Source organism: Ochotona curzoniae, unplaced genomic scaffold (genome assembly GCF_017591425.1).
Source record: "Ochotona curzoniae isolate NIBS_2020 unplaced genomic scaffold, NIBS_Ocur_1.0 scaffold_274, whole genome shotgun sequence".
Classification (NCBI taxonomy): domain Eukaryota; kingdom Metazoa; phylum Chordata; class Mammalia; order Lagomorpha; family Ochotonidae; genus Ochotona; species Ochotona curzoniae.
This window is the reverse complement of record NW_024467101.1, coordinates 4,176,177-4,195,534: the sequence shown is the minus strand read 5'-3', so window position 1 is coordinate 4,195,534 and position 19,358 is coordinate 4,176,177. Positions and strand designations below refer to the sequence as shown.

At 54.1% G+C, this 19,358-nt stretch overlaps 2 protein-coding genes across 4 annotated transcripts in view; both read left to right on the top strand.

Annotated features, from left to right (window-relative positions):
- The first annotated feature begins 1,860 nt into the window (after window positions 1-1,860).
- Window positions 1,861-5,944, top strand: RTL10 (retrotransposon Gag like 10). Of its 2 annotated transcripts, none has more exons than XM_041003756.1 (2): window positions 1,861-1,942; window positions 4,075-5,944. In XM_041003756.1, exon 2 carries the CDS (start codon window positions 4,266-4,268, stop codon window positions 5,439-5,441), a length of 1,176 nt encoding a protein of 391 aa, XP_040859690.1. In that variant the 5' UTR covers window positions 1,861-1,942; window positions 4,075-4,265; the 3' UTR covers window positions 5,442-5,944. The 2 variants fall into 2 exon arrangements, with proteins under 2 accessions (XP_040859690.1, XP_040859691.1); XM_041003757.1 differs by having other exon boundaries at window positions 1,893-1,946.
- The window catches only part of GNB1L (G protein subunit beta 1 like), a 48,809-nt gene continuing 31,318 nt past the window's right edge, over window positions 1,868-19,358 (top strand). The window contains exon 1 of one of the 2 annotated variants that reach the window (XM_041003758.1): window positions 1,868-1,942. The gene's annotated coding sequence lies outside the window, so the exon portion shown is untranslated. The remainder of the gene's footprint in view (window positions 1,943-19,358) is intronic. The other variant, XM_041003759.1, reaches the window with a different exon arrangement.

Below are 19,358 nucleotides of genomic sequence, written 5' to 3'. Positions count from 1 at the left end.
CTAGACTACCATGCTGTGTCCACACAGTTTGTTTTTGTTTTCTTTTTTTTTTTTTTAAAGATGTTCTGGTAGCCAGGCAGATGTTAGCTTATATGTGCGGGAAGTGCTTAAGAAAAGGGAATTAAGACCCTAGGGCTCTGGGGCCTTGTCTGAGAGGCCCACCTGGGTTGTCATGTATAATCTTGTGAAACTGGGCTAGCATGCTAAGTGTCACTTCTCAGTCTCTCTCTCTCTTTTTTTTTTCCCCCTTTCTGGCTAGAAGGCTTGAGCCATAATGGTGTACCACCTCAGAGTGGCTCAGATTTTGTGACATTTCATCCGCACAGAACATGGTCAGAGAGAACGCAATTTGGATTTGGGGCGGGGTAGCAGGCTGTTGGGCCTTTTGCACAGGCCTGGCTGGCAGCTGGCTGAGCAGATGCGATTGGCCAGAATGGATGACTAGGCTCAGCTGAAAATGTACTGGAACTCCCCCCTCTGCCCTGAGGGAGGAAGTTTAAATGATCGGTTCAATTAGGAAAGACACAACCGAAACATCCAAGTTTCATTCACACTCCGAGGAGGAGGAGGGGGCAGCGTTTCCTGGCTGGGTGCCACTTTTATTATTTTTGGCCCGGGGAATTTGAAGTCCTGCAGACACCCTCTCCATAATCGCCCCCGGGGAGGGGAGGCGGCGCGGGCCAGGAGTAAGGAAGGTACAATACGATCTTTGATTCTCGTTTCAAAGATCAAAGAAAGTAAGGCTCGGTGTCAACGCAGATAACATTTCAGAGCCCTTTCCTGAAGGGAATCAACTGCCCAGGACGAAGAGAGAGCTGGTGTGTCTACCTTGACCAGCCTCATTTTCCAGGGCGTCCGGGTTGCGTGTGGCGGACATCCAGGTCCTTGACCCAAGGGTCTGGGGACTTGGGCACGTCCATCCGCGCAGACACTGCGGAGGACAGTGGTCCTGCCAGTTCTCTATGGGTCCGACTGCATCTCGGGAGGGGCCTGCACACTCATACCGCCCTGGAGACCCACAAGCTCTGCCTGCAGTCTCCTGGCACGCCGGCCGCTGGCGCCAGGGCTGGGGGAAGAAGAGTGTGGAGAGCTGGACGCTGGGTTATCCAGCACCGGTTTGGAAGATGACAGAACAACCGCACATTCCCAGGGAAGCGCACACGAGGCCCGGAGGCCTCTTGGTGGACCCCAAGCCCTCCTCAGCTGACTGCAAGAGAGCAATGGCGGAGTAAGGCGGGAAGACGGACAAGCCCGCGCTCAGAGCAAAGCAGCGACCCTCCCCGCGCCCCGCGCCCCGCGCCCCGCGCCTGCGCACACGGTCCCGCCTGCTCTCGTGGCACTGGGCGCGCTCCCATCACCCCCCGCGCTGCGCTGCCGCGCTGCCGCGCTGGCAGAGTCCCCGAGCGCCTGCGCGGCCACAGCCCCGCGGAGCACGGCGCAGGCGCGGGGGGCGGAGCGCGCGGCCGCGGCCCGCCCGGGAGGCTGACGAGGGGGCGTGGCGGGCGCGGGCACGGGGACGCACGTGGCGGGCGCGCGCGCGCGCTGGGGGCGTGGCCTGCGATCCGCGCTTCTCCGGGGCTCGGGCGTCGTCGGCTCGGGCTGGCAGGGCGGTGTGGCGGCGAGCGCTCGGGAGGCCGGCGAGGTAGCCACGTGTCGGCTGCGCCTTTGCGTTCCTTTCCCGACTCCCGGCTGGCGCGCCGCAGTTCCGGGGTCTGCGCTGGCAGGGTTTGGGGTGGTTGGGGTGCCGGGCCGAGGGCCCTTCTGTCGGTTCTGCAGTGCAGGCCGTGGAGGCAGCGCGGCGTCCTCCGGGCCTACTCTCACGGTGCCCAATTCCATTCTTCGTACTGTAGGTCGCGCTCTGTCCTGGCCCTCGGAGGAAGGCCCGTCTCTGGCCGCTGCCGACCCCTGGGACCTTCTCGGCCGGCGCCTCGCGTGTTTGTAGGTAGGTGAGTTTGTTACTGGCCTGGGGGGCTTGTATGCTCATCTTGCCTGCATGGCGGCGGCAGGGCGGGGAGGGCCGGACAGTCAACTGAGGCTTTTGGTGCACGATCTACTCTGGGGGGGAGGGGTCCCAGGCACTGCCCTAGTGCACATGCGCCGCAGTTCCATGCTTCTGCCCCTAGAGCGCTGTCCAGTCCAGGAAAAGGCCCCAGGTGCCCCCAGGGTCAGGCAGAGGTGGGGGACAGAAGCAAGAGACGGGAATGGTGGGCAGAGGCGAGGGGAGCGTTGGCGGGAGGTTGTCAGATGTGAGGACGGTGGGCAGGTGGGCAGGGCGATGGTTTGTTTCCAAGTACAGCTTAGGAAGAAGGGACGGCAGAGATGTGGCTTAGTGGCTCCCGGGCAGCTGTGGGGGGTGCTGGTTAGAACCAGATGAAGGGCAGGACTGGACTCAACACCCGTGTGCGGGCCTGTGGGGTAGGTAGGCCTGGTATATGTGGGGGAAGGGGAGGCTGGGCTTTCAGAAGGGGAGTGGTTGGGTCTGAAGGGTTCCAGGGAACTGGGGGGAGGGGCTGGGTTCCCAGTGGGAAGACCCTCTGTGGTTCCTGTAGGCCTTGTATCCCTGGATATTAGCTGAGTGGGTGGGACAGAGAGGGCCTTATGGGGGTCCTGAGTGGGCAGACTGGGCTGTACTTGATCTGGACAGATACATAGTCCCAGAGCAGGGCTCCTTACACCAAAAGTGTTGCCACTGATGTGTGGGACCTTTAGTGACCACTGTGTGGAGGAGGGGCAGATCCAGCGACTGGGGTCTCCAGGCCCTTAGCAACACAAAGAGGGGGGGTAGGTACAGCAAATGGGATTCTAGGATTTTTTTTTTTTTAAGATTTATTTTATTTTTGTTGGAAAGTCAGATATACAGAGAGGAGGAGAGACAGAGAAAAAGATCTTCTGTCCGATGATTCACTCCCCAAGTGACCGCACTAGCTGGTGCTATGCCGATCTGAAGCCAGGAGCCAGGAACTTTTTCCTCGTTTCCCACACGGGTGCAGGGTCCCAAGGCCTTGGGCCGTCCTCGACTGCTTTCCCAGGCCACAACAGGGAGCTGGATGGGAAGTGGAGCTGCCAGGATTAGAACTGGTGCTCATATGGGATCCCAGTGCGTTCAAGGCGAGGACTTTAGCCACTAGGCCACGCCGCCAGGCCCGTTATTCTAGGGTTTTGTTTTAAGTTATTATTAATTTATTTGAAGAGCAGAATTGGAGATCTTCCATTCACTGGCTTACTTCCAATGGCCAAAACCAGAAGCCAGGAGCTTCTAGGTCTCCCTGTGGATGCAGGAGCCCAAGTACTTGGGCCATCCTCTGCTGCTTTCCCAGGCACATTAGCAGGGAGCTGAACTGGAAGTGGAGCAGCTGAGATTGGAACTGGCACCCTTATGGGATGTTGGCGTTAAGCACTGGCCCTAGAAGCTAGGATTTCACATTGCAGGAGTGTTGACAGACATGGGGAATCCAGGGAGGTTGTGTTGGGGTGGGGATGGCAGTGCCTGCACTCAGAGAGTTTGGAAAAGTATGAGGGGTTGGGCATGCCTGGATCTTGTAGTAGCCCAGTGCCCTGGGGCCATTGTGGGGAGGAACCTTAGGATGGGCTGTGTGTGTACTCAAGGGCTAAAAGGGTTGAGACCTTGAAGTATGGCATGGGTGGCAGTTGCTCAGCCACTTGCTGCTGGGTGGGGTGTCACTTCATGGCAGTGCCAGGGTGATGATGGTACCAACCCCAAGTCAAGGTGGGATGGGCCGTTAGCTGGCACCGCTGGAGTGCTCAGTGAGGAATTGCAACTGCTGTTGTGCCGAGACTCCACGACAGTTCCTGCCTGACCCCCATGTTCTCCTGGGGGTGACAGCATCTGGCACCGGGCCCTGCCCCTTCAGCATCACAGGTGGCATCTGTCTGTGGTGTTGGACTTGCCCAGGCCGTCCCCTGCACTCAGAGCTCCTAGTTGGGTACCAGGGTTACCCACCTGCACTTAGAGCTCCTAGCTGGGTACCAGGGGTTTGCCTGCTGGTTCTCTGCTGCTGGCACCATGACCATCAGGGGAGCCTAGTTCCTGCTTTCCCGCTTGTCTTTGGACAGATTGCCTCGGACGATGGTCTGCGTCTGACAGTCCTCTCGGCTCAGCTGTCAGCTCTCCCTGCTCCTCTGCACCTGGTTCGGGTCAGCCACATCCCACCAGCAGATCCCTGACAAGCCCATTGTGCCGTGCCAGCCTCTTCTGTCTGCATCTGCCCTCCTGTGCCAGCTCCCTGCTCCCTTGTGCTCCCAGCATGTCTCACGGCCAGCCCCAGCGGCAAGGCCCTCCTATTCCCATCCAGGCAGCAGCCAATTACGCCAACGCACACCCTTGGGAGCAGATGGACCCAGCCTCTGGTGCGGTGGCGTATGCCCCCATGGTGGATCCCTGGATCGAGAGGCCCTGCTGTGGGGACCCGGTTTGCGTGCGCACCACCATGGAGCAGAAGAGCCCCGACAGCAGCGCCCCTGACCAGAAGCCCCCAGAGAGGGTGCCCCTTGCCGTGCGTGTACCCCGGCCCCTGCGGGTGGACTTCCACTGGGTGCCTGGCTCAGATCCAGGCACCTTCGATGGCTCCCCGTGGCTGCTGGACCGCTTTTTGGCCCAGCTGGGTGATTACATGTCTTTCCGCTTCGATCACTACCAAGACCAGCTCAGCCGTGTCTGTGAGATCCTCGGCCGCCTGACTGGCCGTGCCCGGGCGTGGGCAGCCCCCTACCTGGACGGGCAGCTGCCCCTGCCTAACGACTATGAGCTCTTCTGCCAGGAGCTCGAGGGAATAGTTCATGACCCTGAAAATATTGCAGCGTTCCGTGCCGCCATGCCCTGCTCCCTGCCCCCGGCCTCGAGCCAGCCGCCAGTGGCCCCCCAGCTGCCTGTGGTGAGGCAGTACTTAGCCAGGTTCGCGGAGGCCCTGGCTCTCAACATGGGCACTCCCCCGAGGCCTGTCCCAGCAGCACCGGCCACCCCTGCAGGACCAAGACCTGAATCCACACCCAGAAATGCCAAGCAGAACATCCCTGGGCCCACAGAGACCCCTGCACCCGCGAGTTCTGCGGGTAGCCCTGGTCCTGTGGGGGCAGCTGCTCCCCAGCCTGAGGGGGTAGCCCTCGAAGCTGCTTGCCCTATACTGTCAGAATCTGTGAAGCCCCTTGCCCAGAAGGAGGACCTAGCATGTGCAGGGGCTCCAGAGCCCCAGAAAACAGAGGAAGGGGTAACTGAGACCCAGGGATGCCAGGAGGTGTCCTCAGATGCCCCCCAGGGAGTGCTGGAGACCCCAGGAGAGCCTGTCCCATGCTCTACATCCCTGGGTTCTCAACCTGACCCAGACAGTTGTGATGAAGCGGCCTGTGCATCCAGAGAGCCCCATGACCCCCATTTGGGGCACAGTGACCTGCCCACTGGGCCACGTGACCTCAAAGAGGGGTGAGGGTATGCACTTATTCAGGACCCTTCCCTGCCTGAGCACAGGCAATTTTCCCTGCCTTGGGGGCTACCTCTTACCTGCCTTCTGCCCCCCCCACCCCCTACCCTGGGTGCTCCTGTGCCTAGGCCTCTTCCCACCCTGAGGTTCTCTCCTAGCTTCACTGTCACCCCCAGCACCTGCTAGGGTGGGAGGGGCTGACTGGGTTCTTCCAACCCTGGTCCCCCATGTTTGTATCAATGTAGGGGCAGTGTTGTGTCCCACTGCGTGCACACAGGCCAGGGTGCCTAACAGACTCCTTAAACATCAGTTGTCTCTGTGTTGGAAAGTTTCAAATTCCTGACTTTTTTGTATAACATAATGCCTTTTTGTATGCTGTAAACACTAGACTGTTCCCCTTGTCTGATGTATTTCCAGTCCCTGATGTCCAGCCTTCATCCTTATCCCCTTACCCTAGTGACCTGTTAGTCTCCCCTCCCCTTCCATTAAAGTAGCCTGTTCAGTTTCTACACATGAGTGAAGTCACATGGTTTCTCTGTGTCTGGTGTGTTTCATGTACTGACCTCTAGGCTCTTGCCTAGTGCCTGAGGCAGCAGGGTCTGGTTTGAAATGCCCATCACATACCTGTGCCACATTGTATGTGCATCTGGGTTGATGTCATGTCTTGACCATTGTGAATGCAGCATCCAGCTGGGATGGTGTTTGGCCTGGATGTCCCTGAGGGTTTACCAGTTGGCTTGGCCTGCTGGGAGGTTAGGATGCAGGCAAGAGGGTTGTAAGCCCCTTGCTAGCTCACCTGCTCAGAGGGAGGACCTGTTCTGTGTAATGCATGACAAGGCTGATCGCCCCTGACGTGGGATTCTCTGCCTCCATGGCACTGCCCTTCCCCTCTGCTCCCGTGGGCTCCCTGCACATCAGCAATAGAACTCTTGATACCCCAGTGATGTGAGTGATGTGTGACTGCGAGGAGGCCTGAGCCATGCGCAGCTCTGTCTAAGCTCTATGTCGGTGCTGATCCATGGCTGAGCGTGGGCTGAGCTGTTGTCCTAGCATCTCAGGTTGGTATTGGGGTCTTATTGTGTACTTGGTGGCTTGGGAACCCTGCAGTTAGAGGAAGCAGATTCCACCCGCCTCCAGCTTGTAGGCCCCAGATGGGATTTGAATGAAGGCTTACTTTGTGATACCAGCAAAGTTGCGTAAAGAGGGGGTGGATCTTGCCTGTCCAGAGCGGCTCGGGCAAGAAGCCCTCTCAGGCTTGACAGCTTTGGAAACAACAGAAGTCATTCTCCTGGAGACTTAAGAAGGGACAGGCCTGGGTTGGAGGTACAGTTACTTTATTTAGTGACTGTCCCTTTAAAATGGCTCTGGGTCCCTCTAGTTTTATGTGTGAGTTCCTTCAGGTTGCCCTGGAGCTTGGCACTCTAGGACCTGGTGGAAGCTGTGAGCCAGCAGGAGGATAGAAGGAAGCCAGGGTACAAACTGGATTCGGATCAGATGTAGAAATTTAGGGTGCTCTTGCCGGGTCACAGCTGGGGCAAACTGACGGCCTGAGCTGCCTGTGATTCCCTGCCCCCTCCACATTGCCGACCTCCGCGCAGCCTGTGCTGTTTGCATCTGGTGGACCTGAAGTGACTCTGCTCACCCTGTCCTACTGGGCAGCTCTCAGAGGGGCTTGGATTCTGGGATGCCACACCCCTGAGTGCTGTCAGTGGCAACCTGCTAGACCTGACAGCACTGCAGGGGACCTTTTTTTTTTTTCCAAAGATTTTATTTTTATTGGCAAGTCAGATTTAGAGGAGAGACATATCTGTCTACTGGTTCGCTGCCTAAGTGGCTGCAACAGCTGGAGCTGAGCCAGTCCGAAGCCAGGAACTTCTTCCGGGTCTCCTATGTGGATGCAGGATACCAAGGGCTTGGACCATCCTCTGTTTCTTCCCAGGCCACAAGCGGAGCTGGAAGAGAAGTGGAGCGACTGGGTTACAGACCAGCACCCATATGGGATCTTGGTGTGTGCAAGGCAAGGACTTCAGCCACTAGGCTACTGTGTCCCTGACCTGCTTTTAATTTGGAAAATAGACCCTGTCTGTGGCCGTTGGGCCTTAACCCCTCGGGAGAGAAGGGCTGGCCTGACTCCCTCCCGGAGGCCAGCACAAGTTGGGTAGAGGGGCTGTTGCTGGCCTTCCAGACAGGGCATGTCCTGTCAGCACTGAGCGGGACCTCTGTTCCTAGTCGGGGAAGAGGCCTTGATCAGACCCTTAGTTGTTCCCCACCCCTAGCACTGGCACGTGGGCTGACAGCCTAAGAAGGGACCACCGAGAGCAGTATTCGGCAGTGACCAGCTCCAGCTTGGCTGAATGGCCAGGCATGCCTCCTAGTGTCTGTCCCTCATTTCTTTCTAAATAGCTGGAGATGGGCCTGGTGTGCCTAGTGGCTAAAATCCTCGCCTTTCATGCTCCTGAATCCCATTTGGGTGTCTGTTTGTATCCCGGCTACTCCATTCCCTTCCAGCTCCCTGCTCGTGGCTTGGGAATGCAACAGAGAACGCCCAAAGCTTTGGGACCCTGAGCATGTGTGGGATACTCAGAAGAAGCTCCTGGCTCCATATCGGCTCAGCTCCAGCCATTGGAGCCACTTGGGGAGTGAAGCAGCGAACAGGAGATCTTTCTCTCTTCTATAAATCTGACTTTCCAATAAGAAAAAAAAAAATCTTGAGCCTGATATGATAGCCTAGTGGCTAAAGTCCTCGCCTTGAATGCGCCAGGATCCCATGTGGGTGCCGGTTCTAATCCCAACAGCCTCGCTTCCCATCTGGCTCTCTGCTTGTGGCCTGGGAAAGCAATCAAGGACAGCCCAGAGCCTTGGGATTCTGCACCTGTATGGGAGACCTGTAGGAGGCTCCTGGCTCCTGGCTCAGCTCCGGCCATTGGAGACATTTGTGGAGTGAATCATCAGATGAAAGATCTTTCTATCTCTCCTTTGTATATCTGATTTTGCAATAAAAATAAATCTTCAAAAAAAAATAGTTGGAGATTTTATTTCCTAAAGATAGAATGTGGTTCGTGCTGGGAGATGACTTGTCAGTTGTCTCCAAAGCAAATTCTAAAACAGGATGTCCTCAGCATAATTCCTGTGCAATACTGAGTAGTTTAAGAAGCTGCAAGTTTTTGGCTGGTTGTGGGAATTATTTGTATTTGAAAGGTATAGTTATGGAGAGGAGAGACAGAGAAGTCTTTATCCACTGGATGGCTTCTCCTTGGCCTCACTGACCAGAGCTGGATTGGTCTGGAGCTGGTGGGGTGGGAGCCAGGGGCTTCTGGGTCTCTCACATGGGTGTAGAGGCCCAAGGACTTGGGTCATCCTCTGTTGCTTTCCCAGGCCCATTGACAAGGAAGCTTGATTTTAAGTATAGCAGCCAGGACTCGAGCTGGTACCCATATGGAATGCCAGCACCATGGAAGAGGCTTAGCCTTCTACACTCACTGTGTTGACCCTGAAGCTACACTATTTAAAGTACTTGGGCATTGATGGAAATCTCTATTTTTGAATTTGGAAGCGGAGCCACCAGTGGGGGTCAGGAGGAGCTATTGGGGGCAACCTGTTGGTATGGGTAATGGGAACTGCCAGGGGCCTGCCTCCCTTAGCCTGCCTGTATTGCATGTAGATTAGATTTTGCCAAACGAAAACCTCTTGACGTTCCGCAGAAAACTGTGGATGAGTTTAGTTTGTTGTTGTTGTTTTGTTTTGTTTTTAAAGATTGATTTATTTGAAAGGCAGAGTTACAGAGGGAGGCGCATGAGAAACAGAGAGATCTTGTATCCTGTTTCACTCCCCAAATGTCTGCAATGACCGGTGCTGTGCTGGTCAGGGGCCAGAGCTGCTTCTGGGTCTCCACTTGGGTGCAGGGGTCCAAGCACTTGGGTCATCTGCTTTCCTAGTGGAGCAGCCAGGACTTGAACCAGTGCCCGTATGGGATGCCAGCACTGCAGCTGCAGTTTTTTGTGTTACGCCACAGTGTCAGCCACCCCTGTTCTCACACACATTCCCATGTTTTACTTTAATCACCTGTTTAAGGGCATTGTCTCTGAGTCCAGTTCTGGGTGAGTTAGAGCTCAGGGCTCCAACAGAACAGTTGGAGGTGGGGCACAGGTCACGCTAGGACAGTGCTAAGGGCAGAGATCTTGGGTTTCTTTCTTTTTCTTTTTTTTTCATTTTTTGGGTTTCATTTTCTGCCGTTTTGGACAGTGCTGAGGTGCCGAGTGCTCGAGCCCCTGTGAGCAGTGCAGTAACCCTTAGTTCAGTGCCTGAGGCTTTTTGTTTGTGACTTTGAAAGTCTGTTCCAGATCCAGTGCAGTAGCCTAGTGGCTTAAGTCCTCGCCTTGCACGTGCCAGGATCCTGTATGGGTACCTTTTGTGTCTTGGCAGTCCCGCTTCCCATCCAGCTTCCTGCTTGTGGCTTGGGAAAGCAGTCAAGGACCAAAGGAAAGTCAAAGGAAAGTGCTTTGGATCTGCTCAGCTCTGGCTGTTGGGGAAATGAGTCATCGGACGGAGGATTTTTTCTATCTCTTTCTTTCTGTGTATCTGACTTTCTAGTAAAAATAAGTAGATCTTAAAAAAAAAAATCTGTCCCTACCTGGCAGCTCAGGGACCTTGCCCAGTACTCACCATGTTTTGCTGCTCCCGTCAAGTCCATTGTCATCGTAGCTGGTGTGAGGGCGAGGCCACTGTCACCATGGAAGGCCTGTGATGGGCAGAGCGGGGGGCGCTCCGTTGCCATGCTGAATGTGTAATATGAGCAAGAAATAAATTTTTGATGTGTGAAGCCATTGAGTTGGGACTGGTGTTTTCCACTGTGTAGGCTGACCCAGGAGAAGCCAGTCTGCCTTCCCCCGCCTTGCACAAGGATGGGCTCGCCCCTGGGGCTGCTGCACAGGGCATTCCCTGCCCCACACACCTGGCTCCTGTGCGGCTGCCCCAAGCCGGAGTCTGCGCTGGTTGCTGGAGGCCTCGGCCAGTCACGTGGTCTGGCTGATCACTACAGTGCTGAAGTACACATATAGCCAAAGGAACAGTGGGAGGCGTGCGTGTCCTTGCTCTCTGGGCCATATTGGCCCCTGGATGGTCACCCCATCACCCGACGGGTGCCGTGTCTGCAGATTCCCTGCTGGTGGGGCTCTGGAGGGTGCTGGGAGGGGGCAGCGGTAGGGGGTAATTTCCTCCTTTCTCTCCTCTCTTTTCCTCCTGTGTCTGCAGTCTGCAGCCTTGGGGTCTGACTCGTGAGTGCAGTGGTGCTCCTGATCAAGGTGACAGCTTGCATGCTAGGGGCTAAGGTGTGATGAGCTGGGGCGATGGTGCCCTTCATTATAGGCTGTGCATGTCGGTAATCCTTGGTGAGGACAGCGCCACCTGAAGCAGCTACCAAACCCGTGGCTGGGGCTGGGAGAAGCAGGCTGTCACCCTTGTTTGCACCTGTGGACACTTGGCTGTGGTAGGTACACATGTGTGTGTACAACCCACAGTGCCCACCACTGTGGGCAGGAACCCTCTTGCAAGTGGGACCCTTTCCCCATGTTTCTACCCCCAATAGGAGAGGCCCCGAAGCTGGAACTGGTGCCCAGGAGTGGTCACACTTCCCATAAAGGGACACGGTTCTTTGCATGATCTCTGGGGACCTAAGGGCTGGCAGCCCAATCCTGGCTGGGTTCCCACCTCTGCCTGGAAGTGGTGTAGACTGGTGGCTGCGAATGCCACTCTGGGTCAGGCTTCCTTCCTGCTCTGTCACAGGCCATGCAGCCTGCTCCCAAGGTGACAGACACCTCAGCTGCAGCCTGCCCTTGCAGTTCAGCTGTACCCCTCCCCTCCCCTGGGTGTTTCCCCAGGACCCCCAGGCTGCCTGGCAGTTTCTGGGGCCAGCTAGCCCTTTACTTCCCATGTGCTCTCCCACAGCCTTCCAGACTCACCAAGGAAGGAATAATCTGGGAGACCCCTCCCACTGTCCCGCCCCTGCCTGGCCCTGCCAATGTGAATGGTTAGGGGCTTGGATCATCAGCAGGGACTGATGACTTGGTGGCAGCACCACTAAGGAGAGGAACAGGCCACAGGAGCTGGCAGGAGGGATGTGATTGGCGCTGCTTGGCACCCAACATGTTGCATGGGCTGCGTCCCCGACAGGCAGCTGTCTTCTGATCAGTGCCCTGCCTGGTGCCCAGGCCCTGAGTAGCTTCGAGCAGGTGGGCTCAGCACCCCTTCTGGGGGAGGGAAGGGGTTGTGCTGGTGCACTTGCCACTGGGGTGGGGTACAGGCCAGGAGAATTGCCTGACTTCTACTTGGCCCCCACCCACCTGTCTCCCTGGAATTCCTCCCTCCTGCCTGGGATCTGCATCTTTGAAGCCACTGCCTCCCTGCCGGCCCCAGGCACTCCCAGAGGCGGATACTGAAGAGGATTCAACGCATTGAAGGTCGCCAGGCAGGGTGCTGACAGATGCCCGGCCACGATACGATTTCTGATTTAATAACCGAATGGGAGGCTGGCCCTTTGTAATAATTAGGGCTAATTACTGAGGAGGTGTTGACAGATAGGCTGAGAGGAAACAAACTACCTTTATCCCGTGGCTTAGAGTCAGATTACGGCCCGGTGCTATCTGCCCCTCAGAAAGTAGACGCTTCAATCACTCAGCGAGGCTTCAAAGGGGAGAGGGCCTGACAATGCCCGGATTTGGAACGGAGCTATGAAGTGCGCCTTTGACTCCCCATCGCCCGGCACAGCCCGTGCCCGCACTGTGTTCTTTGTGAAGTTCGAATTACCATGGGCAGCCCTGCTTCCCGCGCTCAGTGCTGGAGAGGGGGCTGCAGTTGTGTGGGGCAGGGACAATGCCACGGTGGGTCCAAGTTGCTCTACTCTTTTCCTGTGCCAGGTGATGCTGGCAGAGGCCTGTGTGCACCTCATGGCCACTCCAGCAGCCTGTGAGCCTGAGTAGGGAGCTGCGACTTCAGTTCCTTGGCCTGCTAGCAGGTGCAGTTCTTGATGGCCATCATCAGTGGGATAGGGATCTTCCTGTCCCTGCAGCTTTGCTGTGCCCTGCAGGACCAGGCCTGGCCTCACTGGGAGGACGCTGTGTCTCTGGCATCGCAGAGGACAAGATCACCCCTCGGGACACCTACACATCACCTGAGCAGATAACCAAGACTGGGTGGGGCAGGCTGAGTCTTGGGGGCCTGGTGGGTAGATGGCAGCAGTGACCCAGAGGAGTGAGAGCTCTGGGGAGGGGTTGGAGGTCAGTTCCTGGTGGACTGCACAGTGTCCACCCCTTAAGATGGGCAGGGGTGTGCTCAGAGCTGCTGGCTGAGGCTGCAGGCAGGGATCACTGTTTTGGGGGAAGGAGGTGCTGGCGTCATGGCACTGTATGCTAAGCTTCCACCTGTGGCGTCAATATCCCATTTGGCCACCAGTTCAAATCCCAACTACTCCACTTCCGATCTAGCTCAATTCCTCCATCTCTGCAACTTTGCTTAAAAAAAAAAAATATCAGGGTTACGGAGAGAAAGGTAGAGGCAGAGATCTTCCATCCTCTGGTTCACTTCCCAAAAGGCCAGAGCTGGAGCTAAGTTGATTTCAAGCCAGGCGCCAGGAGATTCTTCTCGGTCTCCCATGTGGGTGCAGGGGCCCAAGCACATCATCTGTAGCTTTCCGAGGCACATTAGCAGGGAGCTGGATTGGAAGTGAAGCTGCTGGGACTTGAACTGTTAACCCATATGGGATCCCAGCGCTGCAGAGGATAAGCTGGTAATGCTACCATGCTGGCCCCAGGCACCAGTTCTGAGACTCTGCTTTTGTCTGTTTTCATCAGGAAAGTTGCGTGGAGGTGGCCTGCCTAGCGGGGAGTGTGGCTGGGCCTCCCCAGGGAGTGCAGGCAGCGGTCCCTATTCCGTGTATGGTGTCAGGTAAGCAGGAGACTGGAGTCTGTTCCACCTGTATGCTGCACACTTGTCCACTCTGGGCCTTGGCTTAGTCATGTTCCTGTCTGCCTGTGAGGCTGGCTAAATCTGAGTCTGCCCATCTTGGAGACAGGCGATGTGGCTCAGGCTGGGGAGAGCAGCGTGGTTTAGGTGGTCATTTGTTCTTGCCCGGGGTGTGGCTGCTGCTGCTTGGGTAGGAAGAAGAGATGTCTTCCGGAAGTGGCAATGATTCTGACGAGAGTCATCAGCTGATTATCCTTCCTGAACAGGCTCGACTGAGCCATCAGGGCAAGGATCAGAGGTGCTGGGTGGAGCCCCCAAGGCCCTTGCCAGGAGGCCCCAGAGGACCTGTGATTGGGGGGTGCAGTGTCACACAGGGACACTCTGCTGCCCCTGATGGTGGTCACCAGTCGCCTTGTCCACAGTGCCTCAGGAGTGCAGTCACATGTAGCTGGCCTTTCTCTTGCTTACTCACGGGAGGCTCGCTGTGTCTGAATTTACCCGTTGTTGCTTCCTTTGCTGCACAGCTTCACACTCATTTGTGTGAACATTTGTGAACATTTACTGTGAACATTTGTGTAAGGTTTTGGTTTGCTCGTAACTTTTCATTTCTAAGTATCTAGGCGTGGAATACCTGGGTGATTCGATGCGTGCAGATTTAACTTTATAAGTTTGTTTATTTATTTTTTTTTTTTACCTTCCTCTTGATTTTAGCCTTTCTGTTAGGTGTATAGTAGTGTCTATTATGGGTTTAATTTGTGCTTCCCTGATTGGCTAACAGTGATGGACATCACATTCCATCTGTCTGTTTGTTTAGATGGAGTATGTGTTCCAGGCCTGGCACAATGGCTTAGTGGCTAAATTCTCACCTTGCACACTCCAGAATCCCATTTGGGCACCAGTTCATGTCCTGGCTGCTCCACTTCCCATCCAGCTTCCTGCTGTGGCCTGGGAAAGCAATAGAGGTTGGCTTTCTGCCCCAAGCAGAGAGCTGGATGGGAAGTAGAGCAGCTGGGACTCAAGCCAGTGCTGATACGGGATGCCACTGAAGGGTTAGCCAGTTGAGCAGTCTGCCAGGCCTGGGAAAGGCCTCCAGCTGCTGATTCACTCCTCCAAATGCCTGCTACTGCCAGACCTGGGCGGGACCCTGATCAGGAGCCTGGAGCCCTGCCTGACCCTCCCTTTGGTGGCAGGGAACCAAATACTTGGGACATTATCTGCTGCTTCCAGGGGTGCACATAAGTTAGGACATTGGCTTGGGACCAGAGGTGCCAGGGCTTGACCCGGGCAGCCTGATTCGGGAAGTGGATGTCCCAAATGCAGGCAAATGCCTGTTCTCCCTTCAGTGTATTTGTGATTGGATTGTTTAGTGGTTGCTGTTTGTTGTTTTTACTGAAGTGTAATTGATATTCAGTCAGTTTTGCATGGTTTGCATACCTGTGACATCACCACCACACTCACCATAAGGAGCGCATCCATTGTCCCTATGAGGCTCCCCTGCCCAGGCACTTCCATCCCCAGGTCCCAACTCATCCGCTTGCTGTCCCATCAGGTCAGTTTGCATTTCCTAGAGTTTTGTATAAATAGACTGGCAGTGTTGACTCTTTTTTTCTGCCTTTTTTTTTTTTTTTTGACCAACATGATTATTCTGAGACTCATTCCTGTTGAAGTGTGTGTGAGTACTTCCTACGTTTGCACTGTGCAGTACCGGTGTGTTTCATTGTGTGCCTGTGCCACTGTTTGTTCAGCTGCTCACAGACGTTGGCGGTTTCCATTTGGGGCCTTTTGTGCATTTTTAAGAAAATGACCCAAATTCATTCCCAGGTGGTTTTGCCGTTTTGTTATTCCGTCGTCGGGGTAGCCCCTGGTGAACAAAGATGTCAAGTATGATTTTGTGTCCTTGTTTTCTTCCTGCATAACTTCTTTGTTGAAATATTCAAATCTTTTGTGCATTTTAAATTCTGTTTTTATATTTTGCTTCATTACCCAGTTTTGATGATTCCTCAGACTCAGAACACAGATTCCTTTGCCAGATACATAATGTGCAAGTATTTCCTTCCTGTCTGTAGATTTGCTTTTTGCTTTTTATTTATTTACTTGAAAGACAAAACGGTGGAACGAGAGAGAGAAATATCACCTGCTGGTCAACTGCCCAGATGCCCACCGCAGCTGGGCTTGGGCCAGTCTAAGCCAGGAGCCAGGAACTCCATCTGTGTCTCCCAGGTGGGTGGGGGAACCCAACTTCCTGCTGTCTCCCTGGGTGCATCAACAGGAAGTGGGACTCAAAACAGCCCTCAGTCAGGAAGCAGGGGTCCCATGCAGCCCTTTAATGGGCTGAGCTGCTGTGCCTGTGCCTTGTTAGTGGTTATCCATCTCTCAAAGAAGAAAAGGATCCAGTTCTATTTAAGTCAGATTTATTGTTTTTTTCTTTCTAGGTCATGCTTACTGAAAGCTTTTTTCATTTATTTATTTTCATGTTTGTTTGAAAAGATAGAGACAGATTGAGCTGTTCGATGTACCTGTTCACTCCTCAGCCCCTGCCCACAGCTAGTGCTGAGAGCTGGGTCCCCTGAGTGGGTCACAGGATCTGGCACCCCTCACCCATCCCTGCTGCCTTCAGGAGCACACACCAATGGGAGGGAGCAGTCGGGGACTCAAAACCAGGGATTTTGATGTGTGGTTTTCTTTTTTGTTGCTACCTCTTGCCTGATTTGGTATTAGAGTAATGCTGATCTCATACAATTAGAAAATTTCTTCTCATTTTGTTTTCTAGAAGAAATTAATTTTTAAAGTGGTATTTCTTCCTTAAATGAAACGATTTTCCAGTTAGGTACCATAGATTGGAGTGTTGTAATGTGTTTTGTTTTGCTAGGATTTAATCTAAAAACACATTCCTCAATACGGGGCTCTGCTGCTCACCTTGTTCTTCAGCTAGTTTGTGGCTTTCTACTTTTGTTTTGTTGAAGTTATCTAATTGAAGTACATTGAGTTTGTCATGGTATAACATGCTTTCAATATTTCTGATATCTGTAAGAGAGAATCCTTCTGTGTTATTCTAATTGTATTAAGTCAGAAATTCATCACATTTTTTAAATTTATTTTTGTTGGAAAGTCAGATTTACAGAGAGGAGAGACAGAGAGAAAGATCTTCCATCTTCCGATTCACTCCTCCAAGTGACCACAAGGGCCAGAGCTGAGTTGATCTGAAGCCAGGAACCAGGAGCTTCTTCTGGGTCTCCCACACAGATGCAGAGTCCCAAAGCTTTGAGCCATTGCCGACTGCTTTCCCAGGCTACAGGCAGGGAGCTGGAAGAGAAATGGAGCAGCTGGGACATGAACCGGTGCCCATATGGGATCCTGGTGCACACAAGGCGAGGATTTAGCTACTGAGCCATTACGCCAGTCCCCCTTCTGCTTTCTTTGGGTTTACTTTGCTGCTCTTTTTTTTTTTTTTTCTTAGCTTAGAGAATGAAGAAGCCAGCTGGCTGTTTGGAGACCTCTCTTTTCTTCCAGTGTCAACTTCTGAGGCTGTGAATTTCAGCCTCAACAATATCAACAATATCAACAACAAGGCTGACCAAAGCTGCCTGTGGCTTGTCCTTTGTGCAGAAGAGGTCACTGCAGCACGAGTGCGTTCTGACTAGAGGAAATGAGGACGGATGCTGGATGGTGGCAGGGGAGTGGCACAATCCCTGTGCAGCACAGGAGCACAGCACACCAACAAGGGGAGGATGGCCAGACTCCCTGCCCACTCCTGGAGCCCAGATAAACATCTCTTAATGGAGACAAAGTGAACTCTTAAGTCCCTGATGCCACTGTAGACGACTTCATGGGAGACTCAGCTTGGAGAGTGGCCTGGAGTTTGGCTTCATGGAGTGGGATCCCACCACATGTGCCCCCCGACACACACACACACTTATCCCTCATGACCTCAGCTCTTTAGATATTGAAACTGGTGAGTCTACCACACAGCCTCTCCATCAGCTGAGTTAGGTTATAATTGCTATTGAAAGTGCCAGCAGCTAATATTACCAACCCCACATGTCTCTTATGGGGCTGCTGGGGCAGAATGCAGGAAGCACGTGCACCAGTGTGAGTGTCCCAGTTGCCCTACTTCAAACGCAGCTCCCTGCTAAAAGCCTGGGCAAAGGAGCAACAGGTAACTCAAGTGCCTAGGCCCCTGCCCTCTCGTGGGAGACCTGGGAGGAGCTCCTGCTTCCTGGCTTTGACCGGGCCTAGCTCTTCTGTTGAGGCCATTTAGGGAGTGAATCAGCAGATGAAGATCTCTGTCTCCCTGTCTCTGTGTAACTTGATTTCTCAATCAATCTTTTTTTAAAAGTCTCAAATATTTACCCTCATGGTTGTCATTCCCCTTTCTCTGCCTTATTGAAATTTCAGCTTCTCCCAGTTGTCCCCCACCTGAGTGTATGTGTTTTGCTTGTTTCTCAAGGGGCTGTTTGTAGAGTTCTGTCTCTCCATGCCCTTCCATGACATTTCCTGTGACTGACCAAGTGCCTGGGCAGGCTGACTTCAGAGAGGAGGTGGGTCTCCACATGGGGTTTGGACTGAGGGCTCATGGCTCACATGGGAGAAGCAATGATGCTGTAGCCAGACAGGAAGCCAGAGAGCTGTCCAGCCTGGCCCCCTCGTTAGTAACAAGCAGGCTGCTCTCCGAGAGCTCACGTTGAGGCCACAGGGTTTCTCTCCAGTGGCAGGGCCACCTGCCTCCTCCTGTGACCCAGCTGCCTCTCACGAGGGCCTCACCTTAGCCAGACTGATCTTTTATTTTTTAATTAAGATTTTTAAAAATTATTGATGATGTTTACATAGTTAATCAGGGTGGGAAAGATCGGGGATAGGGGGTAAGACCATCGCTTACACATTTTCTTCTTCTTTCTGTATATGGGGGAGAGGAGCATACAGGAGGGGAAACCACACCCAGTCTCCCAACCACCACATACTGCCATCCGATGTCATCCCAGGGTCTCCATTGTGGAGCATTTTCTGAGGGTTCTGCTCATGTGGTTTTGATAGTTCTGAGATGCTATTGATATCACTGCTCCAAGGATGAGGAAATCCTTCCAAGGTCGATTGGCTGTCACAGTCCACCTCCAAGTCTCCATTGGTCCAGAAGTTTGCTGTTAAGCTTTTCTGGGATAGTTGATCAGTTTGTTCTTCCCTCCTTCCTCTGCAAACCAATGTGGCCCAGCTCAGCCCTGCCTACCCCACGCTCGGTCCTCACATATACTAGGAGGAGCTGCAGCCCCCGATAACCCCCACTGGACCAGCCCCCCAGCTCTGGTTCCTATGCCTGCTAGCTTGTGCAGTAGACTGGTTCAGTCTACCCCACATCCCATTCAGATCTTGTATATATCATTGGATGTTGAAGCCTAACTCAACCCAACCGACTCCATCCTCCAGCCCACACTCATACCAACTTGTATAGCCTGGCCCAGCCCCCATCCTGGTTCTCACACTTACCAGTGGAAGTTGCAGCCCATCAGAGAGGAGACCACAGCCTCCCCACTGGACCCATTCCCTACCAGGGATATTGCGCTATTCAGGTAGTTCTGCAGTCTAGCTTGACAGGACTTGCCTGCAATCCCATCACTTGCCAGCTGGTGCTACAGCAAAACCCAATCTGCCTGCCCTTATTCTAGCTCATGTCTGTACCAGTGGTTACAATCAGTTACCCCAGCCTGGCTCTCCCCCAATCCAATTCACATGTAGGCCAACAGGTGTTCTAGCTCTGCCCAACCTGCTCTGCCCCCAGTTCCAGCTATCATGCTCACCAGTATCAGCAGTGGCCCAGTAATGGAGTTCCCACTACTCCCCTACCAGGCTCACTTTCCCCCACCCCCACTGCCCCTGTCTTGAGTGCACTGGTGGGTGCTGCAGCCCAGTCTGGCATGGCCCATCTCACCTTATCATTTGCTGGTGGGTGTTGTAGCCTGGCCCAGCCTGGTCTGC

What these genes read in the sequence shown, in the direction of transcription:
- RTL10 (XM_041003756.1), top strand. Translation starts at nt 4,266, where the DNA reads ATGTCTCACGGCCAGCCCCAGCGGCAAGGCCCTCCTATTCCCATCCAG.